The sequence below is a fragment of the Kryptolebias marmoratus genome, linkage group LG8 (assembly GCF_001649575.2).
Source record: "Kryptolebias marmoratus isolate JLee-2015 linkage group LG8, ASM164957v2, whole genome shotgun sequence".
Lineage (NCBI taxonomy): Eukaryota > Metazoa > Chordata > Actinopteri > Cyprinodontiformes > Rivulidae > Kryptolebias > Kryptolebias marmoratus.
In genome coordinates this window covers 24,057,850-24,075,741 of record NC_051437.1, presented here as the reverse complement: position 1 = coordinate 24,075,741, position 17,892 = coordinate 24,057,850, and the positions used below count along the sequence as shown (strand labels likewise).

The 17,892-nt window shown below is 37.5% G+C and overlaps 1 protein-coding gene across 2 annotated transcripts; it reads right to left on the bottom strand.

The window, feature by feature from the left end:
- Positions 1 to 112: 112 nt before the first annotated feature.
- On the bottom strand, positions 113 to 16,116 carry ano11 (anoctamin 11). 2 transcript variants are annotated; one of them, XM_017411444.3, is made up of 24 exons: positions 15,934 to 16,116; positions 15,658 to 15,806; positions 15,033 to 15,159; positions 14,732 to 14,925; positions 14,528 to 14,635; positions 13,657 to 13,793; positions 13,521 to 13,578; positions 13,342 to 13,452; positions 13,095 to 13,260; positions 12,230 to 12,320; positions 11,057 to 11,153; positions 10,817 to 10,960; positions 10,401 to 10,538; positions 9,115 to 9,213; positions 8,836 to 8,938; positions 8,055 to 8,166; positions 7,917 to 7,971; positions 7,672 to 7,769; positions 7,334 to 7,470; positions 7,020 to 7,225; positions 6,787 to 6,923; positions 6,104 to 6,194; positions 5,617 to 5,748; positions 113 to 3,250 (listed from the first exon to the last, which is right to left on the bottom strand). In XM_017411444.3, exons 2-24 carry the CDS (start codon positions 15,787 to 15,789, stop codon positions 3,224 to 3,226), a joined length of 2,700 nt encoding a protein of 899 aa, XP_017266933.1. In that variant the 5' UTR covers positions 15,790 to 15,806; positions 15,934 to 16,116; the 3' UTR covers positions 113 to 3,223. The 2 variants fall into 2 exon arrangements, with proteins under 2 accessions (XP_017266933.1, XP_017266934.1); XM_017411445.3 differs by having other exon boundaries at positions 15,658 to 15,803.
- Positions 16,117 to 17,892: the final 1,776 nt, after the last annotated feature.

Genomic DNA, 17,892 nt, shown 5'->3' with positions numbered 1-17,892 from the left:
AATTTAAACTTTAAAGTTTTTTTTTTTTGTTCACTTAGTCCAGTGGTGTCCAGTCCTGGTCCTGGAGGGCCACTATCCTGCATGTTTTAGATATTTCTGGATGTCTCTGCTCTTCAGCAGGTCTTCAAGTTCTGCAGAAGCCTGATCATCACTCAGTAATTCAAATCAGGTGTTTCACAGCAGAGAAACACCTAAAACACGCAGGATAGTGGCCCTCCAGGATTGGACACCACTGAGGAATTCCAAGTTCATTAACGTTTCATTCACCTCCCAAACCTTCAAATTGCCAACCAAAAGTAGGTGTTTTTGTCTGATAGGTTATTTTTAGTTTACAAACATGAATTTGTGATTAATTCATAGGTTTTTGTTTCAATATTCACAATTGTTCCAATCATTTTACAACAAGTCTTCAGGTTTCATTTCAATTTTCATGAGCATTTTTCAATGATTTATAACTATGAATTTCATATTTTCTGTTGTATAATTTTTCTTTTTTTTTCTTTTGAGTGCAATAGAATTTAATTGTAAATAAACTGAATCCTGATGATGTTTTGAGTGTAGTTTATGATTCACTGGTAAACAGGACAAACACTTACTTTCATTTCAGAACTAGTAAGAGTAATTTATGACCCAAAAGTTTTTCCCTTAAAGTTATAGATTTCTACATTTAATATTGGAATCTGTTGCAGTTTAATTCTCATTACATATCTTTACTTGCTACACACTATTTCACAAACTTTTGGATTGCTGTCAGTTTCATATTACGTTGTAATTTTGGATTTAATCTGTCTGCTACAGCTAGCTGCTGCTACCACTATTTGTGCTTGTGAATAATCACACAATTCTATGTAAATAATCATGTAATGCAAAACTGACAGAAATGTAGACATTTATAAAGAGGCATTTTAAGAACCACAGTATTTTTTTTAGGATGGAGTTGTTTTATAAAAAAACATTAATCCACACCACTCTTGGCTCTGCTCAGACTAGCCATTAGCTCATCAGTTCAGTTCAAAATAAATTGTATTTTTTAAACTGAGGCCATTCAAAGAGTGAGATAAGACAGGTAAGATAGTTATTATTGATAACATCCTACAGAAGTCCACTTCAAAACATATGAACTATTGCTTATACTTGAGACAAAGATTTTATACTTTTCTCAAATTTTGGGTTCCTAAAACCTCTAAAATAAAAAAGACAACACATGAGGCAAAAATACTGACAATGGAAAATTATAATCTACAAATAAAAAAAATGTGATCCCAAATGAGACAAAACGATGAGTTAAAATGACAAACCATTTACAAAAATACTAATTAGTTGCATTGGTTAATATTTTCAAATTAGCAATTGTTTGAAGGAGTGTGTTTACACGAACTCCACAAAATGCATTCAGCAACAGGTTGGAGTAGATTTCAGTGTATTTAACTCCTTCAGGCAAATCCCTGTCTTATTGTCATGTCTGCTTCGCTACTTTTATACCTTCGGGCTAATTTTGGGTTTTCCTCTGCAGCTAGAGCATGTCTCGTTTTACTGCACGCTGAACGAAGCAGCCAGTGTCCACAGCGCATACCTGTGTTCGCTGACATGTACTAACTCACTCTACCTGCAGGCCATGGCAGAGGAACGCTCAGAAAATCATAACAATCTGAAGATAAACGTGGCAAAGAGGGAGGAAAGGGGAGAGCAGGAGGACAAGAATGCACTGAGAAAGTAAAGGTGGCAGAAATGAACTAGGATATAAAGACGGAGAGACAGAAATGTGTGTGTGTGTGTGGTGGTGGGGGGTGAAGAAAGGGTGAGGTGAAGGGGGGAGGAGGGTAGATCAAATAAAAGTCAGAAGTTGCTCAAGGCTACAGGCATCAGTGGGTAAGGTGGAAAGAAGGAGTTAAAGGAAGACAGAAATCATTAACAGTCGCTTGTCTCTTTCTGACTCATAATAAATCAGGATCTCCAAACGTCTCTGCTGCTGGGAGAGGGTAGCTGATGGTGGGGATGATAACACTGATATCTGCAGCACAAAGTACATCGAGTACACAGTGTCGCTCAGCTGACACACAACGAGGCAAAACTCCTCAGTGAGGAGCAGGTTGCATTCATCAAACTAGATTTATCTTGCCCTAAAATGTCTAAAAAGCTAAATTTGTAACAGTATGTTCACCAAGGTCATTTTTCTATTCTTGTTTACATTGTTGTGCATTAATACTCAAAAAATATTTCATATAAATACTGTGCAGAGCATTCAAGTACAAAAAAAAACTGGCATGCTTAGTTCTGATGAGTAAAAACATAAAAATTACAATTTACATTTAAAAAATGAACAAGAAACAATCCACTCTCTGCCACTTTACAGTATTAGCCAACAAGAGAAAGGCAAACTTTGACTTTAAGGCTAAAAAGCACTTTTTAAAAAAGTTTTATAGCTAAAGGAACCTTGCTCAGCGTTTGAAACCGGTTGTTTATCATCTTCAATGTCTTCAGGAGAGCACTTTCAAGTGTGAGAAAATTGGGGTTATCTTTACTTGAGGTTAAAGACTACAAATGATTGACAGAGAGAGACGGTGTTACAAACTAAAGTGCAGTCAGATTTTCACCTCAGGGATCCTTCAAAAAGAAAAAAAAGACACTTTCTTCTACTGTGTCTACAAGAAGAAACGTTGCATAACGGTAAATACAGTTGCATGTTTTACAGAACTTGCATTACAACTCGGGATGGATGATATTTAACACCCATGATGTCAAATAAATACCTAAATAAACCCAAGGTTGGGTGTGAAACACACCAGCGCATGTCTTAGTTCAATGTGAAATTTTGATTGGGCCCAACAGGACCTGTAAACAGTTTACCAGCATTGACAAAACAAGCTACAGTTTTAAGGTTGTTGCCAATAGACTAATTTTCAGCCACAGTTGTGGCTTTATTAAACTCTGCATACATGTTTTTGCTCCAACAAAGAAACATCAGCTTCCAGTTATGCTGAAATAACCAGCAACAAAAATTGTTTTTGTCCATATAAGAACGGCCAATAAAGCAAGGTGAGATTCATTCATTATATATCTGCTTATTATATCTGTGCAGCAACAAATGCATCAACAAAATAAAAAATAACTCCTTTACAATTTTCACATGGTGAAAAGGTTAACACGGGCTGTTCCAGATGCAAAAGAGCGTCTTCCTCCAGCATTCCCTCCCGTCATTCCTGTTCTGCAGAGGAGTCCTAACTCATGATTCCACAGGACGTGTTACTTGCTTCAGGAGGGGGTAATGCAATTTGATTTAAACATGGAAGGAATGGAGCAAAAGAAGCAGAAAGAGGAGAGAAGATTAGCTTTGTCAAACTGGCTTCTGTGTGAAGCTAAAAGAAGGCTGACAAAAATAATTACTGCTGGAAGTGAGTCACAACAGACAGCTACGGTGCTACATTCTCAAACTACACACCAAGAAACCTCACTAAAACACACAAGTCAGCGAGTCTGAAACTTTAAAAAATACTAAATAATGATGTAAATTAGTCTGCTTATATCAGAAACAAAGCAAAGTTGGCTTTTCTTCAACCTGATTTAACTCAAAGGCTGGAGAAAGAAGAAGTAGCTAAAACTTTAAGCTTTAACCAAAACTTATAAATTTACATGTAAAGCACATAAATAAATAGATTATATATATGGTTACAGCCAAAAATATTATACTTCCTACCTGGTATACGGACTTATCAGTTTAACAAACAAAGATGTCCCAATAAAATGACTGGCTTTATCTTAGCTTAGAGGAAGAAGCTTAGGTCTGTCCTCCAGGGTTGCTAATCATCACCTAAAATACAGAATCATCTTTTAATTTAACACTTTAAGATCACAAATACTCACAAATAATTTTCGTTTGTATTCATTTAGGTCTTCATACATGCCGATATATGTTGATTTGCCAAATTGTTAAGGTTGTTGTTTTTATTTTGATTCACAAAAAAAAATACTGCTTTTCCTTATTTTAAGTTCCCAGTGAAACAATAAAACCAACAAAGACAACAAAGAATCAGTGAACAAGTACAAGATGTGTCTTTTATTTTTACAGTATGTATTAACTCTTTTATAGAGAATGATAATTTTACATTTATGATATGAAGATTTTCTTGTGTATTAGGAGAAAATATGAGAAGCGTATCAAATAAAATAGAAACTACCATGAGCCTGGAAGGAGAATCACACGAAAATCTCACAAGCTATAGAAGAACATTTAAGCAGTAAAGTAATAAATTAAAATTGCTATTATGGATAGGTTTACAAAAATAAATTATTCACTATAATCTGAATATAATCTTAAAAGAAATTCCTGCTTAAACCCTTTGGTATTAACTTTATCAGCTGGCTGAAGTGTATGCATTTCTTAAATTCTTGTTTGGCTTTGACACTTAGTTTATAATTTCATAAACTTATTTCATTTAGGAGTGGGTTTCTAAAAGAAAGTATCATTTATGACAGGAAGAATCACTGAGAAATTTGTTTGGCATGATACAGAAATAATAAAAGCACACAATGATAGAATAATGGAATACAAATTAATCTTTTAGACTTTTAACATTTTAAATGTTTGAAAATTTGATTTGAAGTTATACATTTTCCAACTGTTAGCGTACTGTAAATCTACTGTATATATACTTAAACTTATATATATATATATATATATATATATATATATATCCTTCTTAAGAAAGTCATCCACTTACTTGACTTGTGCAGTTCTCACCTGGTCTCATTTCCCAACATATAACAAGACTAAAACACATGACAACAGCCTGAGGTCAGAGGTCAAGGACACACACACACACAAACACAGGTGAGAGTGATAATACACACTGTGGCTGTTATGATCTCTGCTGTATATATGTAGGTTTATATAAACTCTTCTGCTGCTTTGTTGTTCTTTGTCATTTCCACTAAGACAGACATCAGCTGAGTCTGTATGTTATCCATATAATCTTACATCAATACATTTGGCAGCATTCCTAAATAAATTCCCTTTAATTATCGTGTCGTGTGCAACAGAATGAGCTCCAGGCTATAGGTGTTTTGTGAATTCTCTCTGGATTTGGACGGCTGAGCTTTAAAAGCCTTTAAATGGATGAATTCATGTGACTAAATAGATAATACGTTCAACACTACAGAACCTCAAACATCAAACATGGAATGATTCTTCAGTAAACATACTACAGCAAATCTGTGACTTTTCCATTAATATTCATGTCTGAAGCTTGCATGAAAATAAATGTTTGAAGTTAAAGTGTAAAGTTAATGCTCACAGTTTTAGCACTGGTACACTTGTATTTGCTCTTGAATTCAAATCTTGGTTCTAAAATAAACAAATGTATAAGTTAGTCTCTGCAAGTTGATACTACTACAATTTCCTGACATATTTTTAATAAGTTAGAAGCCGCTAAAGTCAAAATTTTACCTCACTTTGAGTACTTGATCATCAGATTTTATACTTCCATGTGTGAGATTTAGTACTATGTGACTGTAGATATTAGATAAGTGTGTGTGAGTGTGTGTGTGTGTCCCGTGTTCCTACTGACCTGGGCTGGAGGTGACCGGAGAGCCAGGGGTGGCCCAGTGGCCTCAACTCACCAACAGGGCCTCCTGGTTTTCAGCCAGTGCCTGCTTGGCCAGGTAGCGCTCCCTCTTCATCTTCAGCTCCAGGGACTCGGGGACGTCAGGAACGATCCAGTCAATGGCCCGCAGCACGAAGAACACAACATGCTGGAGAAAACAAGGTGACGAGAGGATTTCCATCACAATAACGAAGCTGAAAACTTGGGGTTTTTTAAACTTGACAGAAAACAGAGTAGACTATTTCCACTTTGAGTAGTTTCTAGCTTTTGACAAAGCCCAACATGCAGAATGAAACATTCCTCTCCTCTTCGTCAACCACTTAATATTAGACAAAAAGAATTTATTGTGATGCAACTTGTGAAGCTCACATTTCTACACCTGTATGTTGGCAGTGGTCACATGACCAGCTGTCATAAAGTAATTTAGAGTAGAAGTCAGTGTGTCATGAAAGAACTGAAACAGGCCAGAGAGGGAGCAAACACAGAAGGGCCTCGTTTCTTACCTCAAACGCAATAATAAAACCAAGTCTGACAGCAAGGAGCTCCCAGTAGAAAAGTGTGTAGTTTCCATAGTTGTCTCTGAATGCTTTGTATCTAAAAATGAATAATTTACAGTTACTCCAAAACACAGCGAGAAATGTGGAGCACATTTCGAAACATCATAAACACTGCCCTCTATTGGTCAAGAGTAATCTTTAAATTCCATTTAATCTAGTTTTTCTTAAAGATTTCAACACATACGTATCTTCACTGCAGTGACAAAGTGTTTCTCTCATATGTGAAAAAATAAAAACAAATGTAACCCCTTGCTATAACCCTAGCGCCCTGATCTGTAAGCATTTTACTTTTATAACAGTTTTTTTTTGTTTTAAGTCCAGCGTTATAGCAGAGACTTAAAAACATAAGGAGTGCCAAGCTTGTAGGTTTGTTTTTTAAAATAACATCCCATTACCACCAATGGAAAAGGTGATTTAACTATCCTCCAAATTGAGAAAGCAAGAAGAATTCACTCAAATAACTTCCTGAGTTTATTGATGATTGTATTTATCAGCAAAAATTGAAATGAAGTAGTTTTAAGTTTATTCTCAAACACAACAAACAGTGGATTATACAAAAGAGTCAGAAAACATTCCACCTGTCCTTTTTTTTAAAAGCTGAGTGAAGTTTAAAATCTGTTTCAGCATACCTGCACATGGGGTAATCAGTGTAATTTAGTGGGGCGTAGGCCAAAGTGAAGTTGACGTATCCACGGAGATCATTATCAAACTTGTACTGGTAGAGCAAGCGAGGTAAAAAATCAGATGTAAAAGCGATGAGGAAAGCCTGAGGAAAGACATATGTTTGTAAAAATATGTTATTTGTTTTGCAATGTCAAGTTTTAAAAGATAAATATAAATGAATGGATGAGGGTCTACATACGTTGGCAATGACAGACAGGTGAGACAGGGCCTCCAGTATGTTGAACCAGACACCGATGTTCTGCGCGCGCTCAGCCACTGGCCGACGGTACTCACACACAAACTTGTGGGCGTCCAGACGGATCTCCACCCAGTTGTTCAAGAGGGCGAAGAGCGGCGCGAGAGGGAACGCTGCCACGAAAATTGTGATGAACCCAAACTGGAGCACTGTGGGGCAAGAGGCCAATCAAAACTTACTGATTTCTAGCGCTGACATCTGAACTGATCTTTGAATCAGGAAATACTTTCAAATGGAATAAAGGGATATCTAGCTACCCATTTCCAGATATTCTTCAAACAGGCCCCCGCACTGCACCAGCTTGTAGTCTTCCTCCCAGCGCCGAGGCTCATGGGATACTTCACCCCCCTGGAAATTGGCAAAAGCTCTCTTCTGCTGCCAGGCCTTTACTTTACTGAAGAAAGACAGTAGCAGACATTTATAAATGTGAAAAAGTCATAAAAGCAACTTTGGAATCCATCAATTGGACTGGATTGAATTGGTTTTAATCAAGGGATGGGAAGTTATTAAACTGACAACATAAGTGTTTCAGTAAAACCACAGATTGAAGTTAAAACCCTGCTGTTTTATCTGTATTGCCTGCGTAGCGACATACGGTAAAATAAACTCCTGGATGTTGTTGATGAGCTGCTTCCCCACCATTATGATGAAAAGCTGCTCCGCCAGTTCAATGAGGCAACCACCAGGACCACACTGTAACCATAAACAACAAATATGACTCCGCGGAAACACAGTTTTACATTTTTACACAATAAAAGGGAGGACTTGCCACTATTTCTCTCTGATTAATTTACAACAGATTAACCAAATGTAGAAGAAAGGATATAAAAATCGACTTACATCTTCATTTCTCATCCCAAACAACGTCCCGTAGTTCGAAGGGTAACCCACAAACCTAATCACAGAAGAAGATTTACATTTTTAGTTCCAATGCCATCATCTTTTCAGCATGTTTCCTGTGACAGAGTTACAGCTCACCTTCCTTTAAAGAAAGCCACATAGAAGGGAGACGAGTAAAAGTTGACAAACTGGAAGATGAAGACCTTGAAGGTGAAAGCGTTGTCGTACTGGGTTTGAGTTCTGTGCATCTCTGCAACACAAACATAAAGTCATGATGTTAAAGAGAAGCACTGATAATGATTTCATCCTTGCCTTTAATTTTTTTTTATCAGAAAGCTTTGGGTGATCACAGAATAACAGAATAATTAGCAGAATTATTAAACAAGCAAATCAAGCCATGAAAAAATTTGACTCTTTTACTTTTACAAGAATTAAGCATCACTGTTAATAAAAGTTTACTGACACTGTTAGAACGTTGTATCCACCTTGTAAAGCTCAATTTCAACAATTTGCAAATGTTTATACAGATTTTAGAAACTAAATAGTTGAATATATTTCAGTTTTACTGCATTAAATAATAAGCATTGTTTTTAGTACTATTTCATCAATTAATTTTAATAAATCTTTGCAGTAAATGTGGCTGTTCTGAGCGCCAACCTTCTAAATTATGAATATTATTCAGTGGTTTTATCACATAGTGGGAGAAACCACAAAAAAGGGTTTAAATGAAGATCTCTTGTTGATTTGATTTTGTGAAAATCAACTGAGACGCTGATATGAATTTACATTTTAACCATCCTGAAGCTCTCAAAGGAGAGAGAGGCATAAAGAGACGTCGAGAAGCCCTTGTGACTTTGGGTCAATTTAATCCGAAGGCCACTGGAGCGTTAAAGGTTTACAGAACAGAATTGCTTTTTACCCCATTTGGTGAGCTGCTCAGCTAAGGCAGTATAAACCTGCCCCATCAGCAGGATGAGGCCCAGGTTTACGACGCTGCTGGAGATATTGGCTATGGTCCCTGCCTGGAAAAAAAGGGTCACATCAGCAAAAATGTTAACTGCAGACAAACACCAGCCTGCTTTCTATCACAATATGTAACTGAGTGATGTTTGATAAACATTCTCTTCAGCTTTCTGTGGAGCAACAAGAAATATTTCTGACAGAACAAATTAAATCTACACGTCTCCTGCAGTCAGACCTCTGTTCGCAGCACAGGACTCCCAGTGCGGTACATCATCACGCTGATGATCCCACGGCACACGACTACTGTCACCAGGAAGATTATCACCACACAAAGCTGAGGAGAAAAGAAATGTCTGATGGGTTATCTTAGGAAAGAAAGCAAAGGGAAGACAAAACAGCTATTTGTGAATTTCAGGATGTTAGTGGTGACATCTAATGTGGGGGATTTCTACAGCCAGGAGAAGAGCAGTTTTTATTGATCCAGCTCCACGTTGCGGTTTGAAAACTCCAGCCTCCACCTTTCCTTAGGGGAATCTTTTAAAAGCAGGTTTGCTACTTTTGTGCAGCTTTTATTGGCTGAGCTTTACCCTGACCTGGACGCAAAGTTGCTGCAGGGAGTAATAGCTAATAAAAGCCATTACTCCCTGCAGTACCTCTGGTCTCAAGCATTTGCTGGAGGTTACCTACAATGCTTTATATAATTTATAATTTATATATTGTATATAGCACATATTTGTCCCCTGGGTTTGACAAACTGATATATTTTGTTCTATTCTACTTCTGAAAATGTACTTGAGCTCAATCTGTATTTTAGATTGGAGTATGATTAGCACACTGCATGCTTACAAGACCTTTTTACAATAAATACACAAATAATGCTTCTGAAAATGTTTTGTGAAGGTAAGTTTAATTAAAAAAATGAACTGACTTTAGTGTCTACAGCTGTGCATTGTCAAATCTCTAACATCCTCACTATTGTTATTAGAAGGATGCAGGAAATCGGACCCTCTTTTCTGTGTGTATGAACCTTAGACCGAGGCTGTCTAAGATTATCAGATCATATTTAACCTTGTGGGCACATGACCTGGATTCATTATCAGAGAAAGGTGTCAGTTACCACAGCTGAACAGAAAACAGGTGTACACCTGAGCCCTCTTTGTGTTGAAGGTTACAGAAAGAAGAGCTGAAGAGACACCAAGACGCTTCACTAAAACCAACTGTGGTGCAAGAAATTACAGGTTTAGGAAATGATGCAAGTGCAGTCATTTGTGTCATCATTACAGTTGAACAGCTTGGGGAAGATTTTTGAAACGTTAAAGCTTCGTTATTCATAATCTAACTTGCAAAACTGACTTTTTGTCATTGTTTGGTGAAATGCTGGTGTTTGGGTAAACTACGAGCCAGACAGTACAACCCAGACTTGAGTTCACAGTGACATAAAAGTAAACACAAGAAGTTTTTGCTACCCTAAATACTTTAATTAATAATAATCAGCTAAAAAAAGCAGCCGATGTGACTCACCATCAATATAATGACCATGGAGCCAGTGAACATACGGGACAGCCTTGTTTTTTCTGGAAAGTAGGGCTCTTTGACGCCAGTTACAGGGTTTTGCTCCATCGTTGGGGCCATGGCGGCGAACTCTGGCCGAGGACGCTCCTGAGGGAATACAGTAGGTTTTCTTTTTAATGTGTTTGGGGATTTTTGCAAAAATGTTCGCAAAAATGAGAATTTTATGTAATCTTTGAAGAGAAGCCGTTTAGGTTTAACCGATAGTCAACTTTGTTACTAAATACATGAAATCATTTTCTTAAATTCACTGCAACAAGTTTCCTTTGTGACTCCAGCACATCATCCTTTCATCACTACATATCTAAGAATTCAAATACGTTACATCAGTCTGCTGAAGCTCATAAAGCGACACATAACCCTGAGACCTCTTCCTCGTGGAAGTCCATGCAGTCCCAGTGATGAGCCAGAGTTGCCATCTTTCGCTTCCAGTACTCCAGAAAAGTTACAGCCCAGAAGGACATGAAGACGCTGAAGAACACAGTCCCTGGGTGGTCAAACAAGTATCCCATCTGCAACACAGGAAGTACAACTCTAAGCCTTCAGCTTGTTCCACTTGTGAGTCTGAACTGAGTTGGTTTCCAGTTGAAGCTCTGGATGTTCTTTACCTTTGCCATGGTGCAGATATCCGACATGTTCCAGGCCTGACATGTTTTACAGAGCGGGCACATCAGGTAATTAGCTCCACTGTTACAAATGTCCTCCCTGTTGACAGACACACAAGCTGGTTGTTGCTGGATGTCTTAAAGGATTTCATGGATCAGCTATAAATGTTTGTTTTTTTTAACAGAGTTTCTTTGAAAGATAAATTAAAACCGTCTGCCAGCTTGGTGCAAGAAAACAACTCCTGAGCTTTTGTTTGAATGAATCATCTTGAGGTTAAAAACAAAACAACTGGGCTTCGGTTCTGTTAGTTGAAGACGTTTTGCTTCTCATTCAAGGAGCTTTTTCAGTTCAAATAAAAAGTCCAGCGTTTCCAAGCTTGCATTAACTGAGCATCTCACTGCAATTTACATGTTTTCAAACACAAAAACAACAGAATATAATTAAAGTATCGACGTTCATTATTACTGTTGTGGATACATTTTTTTTGGCACCAAATAAAATAATTTTTCTTTGTTACCACAGCATACATTAAGTTAATCATTGGCTTCAGTCGAGAGTGTAAAACATGTTGTTGTTTTTTTCCTCTAAGATATTTATGTATCATCATTTTCTTCAAAGTGACAATTACAGTTAAATCAAGTTATATATTCACCTTATATCCTTGTGAGACATAAATCTATTGCGAGGTGTTGGTACAAAAGAAAAACATCCTTATGTCTTCACATACACATAAATTTAATAAACCTGTCACAGACCCTATAATTATGGAGCTTGTTTTTAATTACAGTATAAATCCTGTTTTTATAGACTTGCACTCAGAATTGGCCTTGTTCATCCTTATTTGTAAATAAAAGTAAAAAGATGATTTTATTTTCCCAGAAATCATAGTATCCCTTAGAGGAAACGATGTAATGTGCTTATTTCCTCTCTTTCTCAGTGGATCAATAATAATCTTATATCTGCACAATAGCAGCTGAACTGTTACTGCTTGATATGGTCTGAAAGAAGCGGTCTGATTCAGAACCGGTATGATGGCATCAAACTAACCTGACTTCATGAACAAAACTGGTGTTTATATGTAGATAAGAGGAGAGTGTTCTTGTCTCGGGTAAAAATGACAGTCAGAACTAATTATCTATATTTTAAATCTGTCTTTTTTGAGTTTGCAGACTCACGCTGGTGTGTTGGCCCCCATGGACATGACTCCAGACACAAAGATCACGGTTCCGACCATCGCCGCCGGCAGCAGCCAGGCTGTGTAGAAACCTGCAGGGACACAAAGCACCATTAGGCTGCAGCTCTCAGTTGGGATGTGGGGAGAGGATGTGCCATTACACAGCTGCACCCACGTTTTAATGCCAGACGCTGGTGCGGACGTGAGCTCTTTGTTTAGATTTAATGGATATCAGTTTCCATGTTTTAAAAAGTAATAATTTTCTGTGGAATATGAGTGTTTTTGCCATAAAGAGTCTACCAAACAATTTGCTGGAACTGAAGCTTTAAGTCATGCCTGATGTGTCTAGGTTTAGTGAATTATACATTTAAGGGCTTTGAATAATTTATTTTACCAATTATGATTTATTGTGGCATTTATTATACAATACAATACTATTTATTTGTTTTGGACTCAGTAATGTCCCATTAGCTGCCTTCACAAAAGATCCATAAATAAAAAGACTATTAAAGCAGTTTTAGCACATCTAAACACATCATGATCCCCCAGTAAGACATGCATCACATTTTTAAAAGGTATATAGATAATAAAAATAAAACCAATATTAAAATGCATCTGATGAATACATTCAGATAGTGTTGAACCTAGAAGCATTTTTTAGATTTTGTACAGAAATACTGTTTTTTTGTTGTTGTTTGTTTGGCTTGTAGAATACTTTTTTTTCTAAACGGTTTTCCGTTTTTTAGTTCTGTGCTTTACTTTGAAGGTAGTGGCATAAAGGTTAGGAACTAAGCAGAAAGAGAAAATTATCACCAAACCTTTGGCTCTGACCGGAAAGTAAGAATAAGCAAAAAATATAAATATACCCAGCCATGCAAAGTAGAGAGCAATCTTCTCTCCAAAGTACTCCCTGATGTGGTCCAGTGGTTGGTACTTGTACCATTTGCACCAGCGGGCCCAGTAGTAGTACAGAACCTGCCTCTGGTTCAGCTCGTCAAGACGGATCTCGTAACTCGGAAGCTGAAAAGGTCCCTGCAGGAAATCAAACATGGTTAGAGAAAGAAACGATGGAGACTAAAGATGATAAATGATAATATGATGATAAAATCTCACCTCGTGCAAAGGATAAGCTGCTGTGTAGGCTCCTTCGTTCACCAGCCTCTCCACACCAACTTCAGCCTTCTTCCTTTTGCCGTAAACCGTCTGAGCTAAAATCTCATAAACCTGAAAGAAAACACTGATGCTGTGAGAAAAATTTAACATCCTGTAAAATTACATGTTGTGTTACGTACGATACGGTGTCTCTGTGTGTTTGTGAAGTATGTCTCACGCTCTTCAGAGCCAAGAAATCTAAAGAAAGTAAATTATCTTTAAAACTACATTTACATGACATGATCTCACTGCTCACTGAAGTCTACCTGAACTCACCTGCTCATCTTGGACTTGCGAAAGGCACACGTGTAATAGTCCAGCGGCCTGTTTGGCACTGATTCCATCATCATGTTGGGTACGCATAGTCTTTTTAGTACCACAGCAGATGTGTTTAGGTCCAGATGTTGCTGGGCCTGAGAGCCAACAAACAATAAAAACATCATAAATAAAAAAGTAGGATAATTTTTGCCATTCCTATTTGGCTAAATGAATTGTTATGAAATGGAATGCTAAACTATGGAACTTAAATATATTTTCTTATAAAAAAAACAATCAAAAAATAGTTTGTCTGCTTTAAATCCAGTCTGTTGACATACAGTATATAATTATGTAAAGGTTTGTTTCTATGAACCCCATTAAAAAAAGACAAAGCATTTAAAACTCCAACACGGAGAAGAAGAACAAGCATGAGATCCAGAAAATGCCAGTCTTTCAAGGATACACACTCATTATAAAATAGACTGAGATAAGGTGGCAAATTGCACTGTGGTTTGATGAATTAAAATGTAAAATTAATTTTGTAATTCACAGATATTGTCCAGGCTACAGAGGAGAGGAGCCAACATGGTTTTTATCAATGTGCAAGTCAAAAGCCCACATTTCTAAAAGTATGGGCTGCTTTGTAGTAAAGCATGGCCTAACCTGCACACCTGTGAATACCTGATCATCTGTGATTGATTAGAAAAACATTTACTGCCCCCTAGAGGAATATCTTTTCAGAAAAAAAGCTTATTTCAGCACCTCAGTTCACATTCACACATTCTCCATGTATCACAGCACCGTAGATTTATATGTGCTAAAACGATTAAAAAGATTATTTAAATGATTGCATCTTTAACTTGGAAATATTATAATCAGCAGTACTGACCTGCAGTGGAGCTCTAAGGGAAAGTTCTTCAGCATAATACACCAAAACATCCCAGGGGGCACTAATTTTAAGAAAGTGAATCGTTTTCTTCTCGTTTGCTGTTTCCTCCTAAAGAAAACAGAGACAACAGAAAGTTTTTGACTAACAAGTCAGGAAAAATAATTTTTTTAGATTTAAAATTTTATCAGAAATGCAATGTGGAACCTTTTCCATGAGCAATCCAGCACTTTCCAGATTCTGAACAAACTTGTCTCTCCACTGCGCCAGCTGAGCTTTCCTTCGCTCAGATCTGCTGCTCTCCTCAGCGGGAACAGATTCCCCCTCCCCACAGACCACCTCACTTTTCGCCTTCCCTCGCCGCTTCCTCCGGGATCGAATCTCCCACACCAGCACAAAGTCTGAACTCAGAGTAGAAGAACAAAAGGTTAAATGAATGATTTTTTTTTCTCCACCTACAGGTGACCTCCTGACAGCTGATACAGAGTGAGGTGCTGATCCTGCCTACCTATTTTAGTCCTCCCATCTCTGAAGTAGTTCCCCAGCTGTGAAACTGTTTGATTGCTTCTTGTATTGCTTTGCATAACACTGGCATCACCGCCATGGAGATCTTCATCAGCAGCTGCAACAGAAAGCTGGAACAAACAGTGTGATTCAGTTATTATCATCATTTAGAAACAAGCTGCAGAAAAAAAGGAGCATTCTCTTTCTTCTTTTATGCTTTAGCTCTGCATGTGAACATTTAATTGCTTTCTGCTGAGCTTTAACCACAAACTCTGGTGCAACACACTGCATCATATAAAAGCCTTCACTTTGCAGTAATGAGACCAGAAAGATGAGACAGATCACTGAGCGTTTTACAAGACAACAGAAAACAAGCTTTCAGTGCAGTAAAATGTTTCCCACAAGCTGATACTGACGTCTACTGTCTCATGCTACACTCCTGTGGACATATAATGAAGGATAAAAGCTTCCCAGATTCACCGCCACCTCAGTGGCAGAGTCAGTCAAGAGTAAAAAGAAGAAGCAGAATCGTTTAATGGTCACCCATTGAATGTGCAGCAGTTTTTTTATATGTAATCTGTAAAGAGAAAACCCTGCAGCAGTAAGGGGGAGAAAAAGTGAGAGCTTACATATCGAGATGGGATGAAGCTCCCATTCCCGATGCTGCCATAGATGTCTGCCGTTTGGGCTTCACTCCTGTTGTCCAGGTCCAGGAGGACTTCTCTGTCTTCCTTCTGCAGCTCAGAGCTCTTTCTCATCATGATGAAAAGAGATCCTGCTGTTTATAAAAATACAGCACACTGATAAATCCTAAAAAAAGGTACTCTAAACTTGTCTTTGAGGCACATTTACACATAGCAGGTAAAAGAAAAAGCAAAAAAGTTAAAAAAATCATAAAAACGTACCTTTGTCGTAATGAAAATTCAGCTGCTGGTGAAGTCTGGGTTTGCAGCAATGTGTGCTTCTCTCCTCCTCCTCCTCTTCTTTATCTCTGTGTCCATCAGGATCCCTGGCTCCACTGCATTAGCCGAGGAGTACCGTAATGGATGTAGCATACAGGCAATAGCTTGCAGCGCTTTGCTGCATCTCAGCCCGGAAAACACACGCTGCACATCTGAACACCATAAATAATGTAATATTTAGTCAGGAGCAGAGGAGAGGAGAAAAAACTCTGAGCTCTCAGTAAATATAGCTGTAGATTTATTATATAGGCCACACACATGTAGTGTGTGTGTGTGTGTTGTTTCTTACTGTGATGTTAACGATTGTTTCCTCATCCAGACAAGCTGTTTTATATCCTCCTCACAGTTGGCTTTGAAAGCTACATAAATTTACATAAATTATTTACAGCATCAGCACAAAAAGCTCCACCCAGCTCTGATGGTTTTTATTTTATTTATTTTGTTCTCACAGCCATGAAGTTAAAAAAAGGCTAATCTTAAAACTGATACTCGTAAAAAGAACCTCAACAAGAGCTACTGATTTTGATGATGTCCAGTTTTATGATGCATTAAAAGAGAAGAGTTTGATGGACCACAGAACCAGAACAATCACTAATGCTGATGAGACAATTGATCAGTTAGCACATGAAGGCATTAGGGTTAAATGCAAGTGAACAAAAAAAGGTTTAAAAAAACTGCTTTTTAAGAAAAGGTCAAACTGGGTGGCATCGTGGAAAAGTGTTTTTACGACTTGATTCAAGCTAGAAACAACAGAATGCCATTAATTCTCCTTAGGGCTTTCAGAAAAGCTGTCATTTCAAACTCTGATGTTTCATAAAACAAAATGAACTCTGTCTTTAAGAGCTTCTCCTGCTTTACCATCCAAGCTTGGAGTGTCTTCAGTTTCTTAATTTCGTCCAGTTGCAGTAATTCTACTTTTCATGAAGGACTGAACTGTTTTTTTTTCTCAATTTGTTCCAGCTTTTTGTCATTACATACAAAGAAAAAGGCATCAATGAAAGGAGAGACTTGATGCTTAAAACCATGGAAACAGTAAAAAGACTCAGCTGCAGAGGCATGATTGCAGCTGTTTTGTCACAATTAAACAAGGAGCTTAAACCTGAAAAAAATAACTGAATTTAAGCATTTTATTTTATATATTCTGAAGCATAATGTGTGCCTTTATGCACAAAAGGCAAAAGAGAACATCCAAACTCTTGTATAAACAGGTTCTTAAGGCACCCTGACAGGTGAGGCTGGGTTTCTTAGAGATGATTTGCTTGTAGATGGGAGGTGCTCCGTCTGAGCTGCTTCAACTGGGGAAGGAAAAATGGTTTAATCTGAAATAAACTAAATATAAGTTTGGGGTTGCTGTAATGTTTGAAGCAAGGTTACAAAGATTGTGGATAGACAGCAGCAGATTTTCTGGAATGCGAGAATCAATACAATAGATTTTTGACATTTTTTAAAAATGTAGAGAACTATATTTTTCCACCTAGAGAACCGACTATTTACAGTATATAACCTCTACTGGTGCATCAGAACTGAGACATTGACATCGCTAACAAACTATGAAAAAAAAGGCAAAAGTTCCTTAAATAATTATGCCTGTTTGTCATTATGTGTACTTTGTTTGTGTAGTAACCATTTCAATCTGTTTCAGTTTTAAAACGTGTGAAAGATTGAAAGAAAAAAATTGCCACATAGAGACAAATGAGACAAACAACCAGTCACGCTCTCACTCACACCTAGGGACAATTTTAGACTTTGATGAAATGAATTAAAATTTTACACTTCTTTTTGGAAACCACAGATACCTCGTCCTCCGTACTAAAGAGGAGACAGATCATTTTGGTCTGTTATCAGCACGCAGTTCAAAAGCCTGCCTCTCTGATGGTATGGGGGTGCATTAGTGCATGTGGT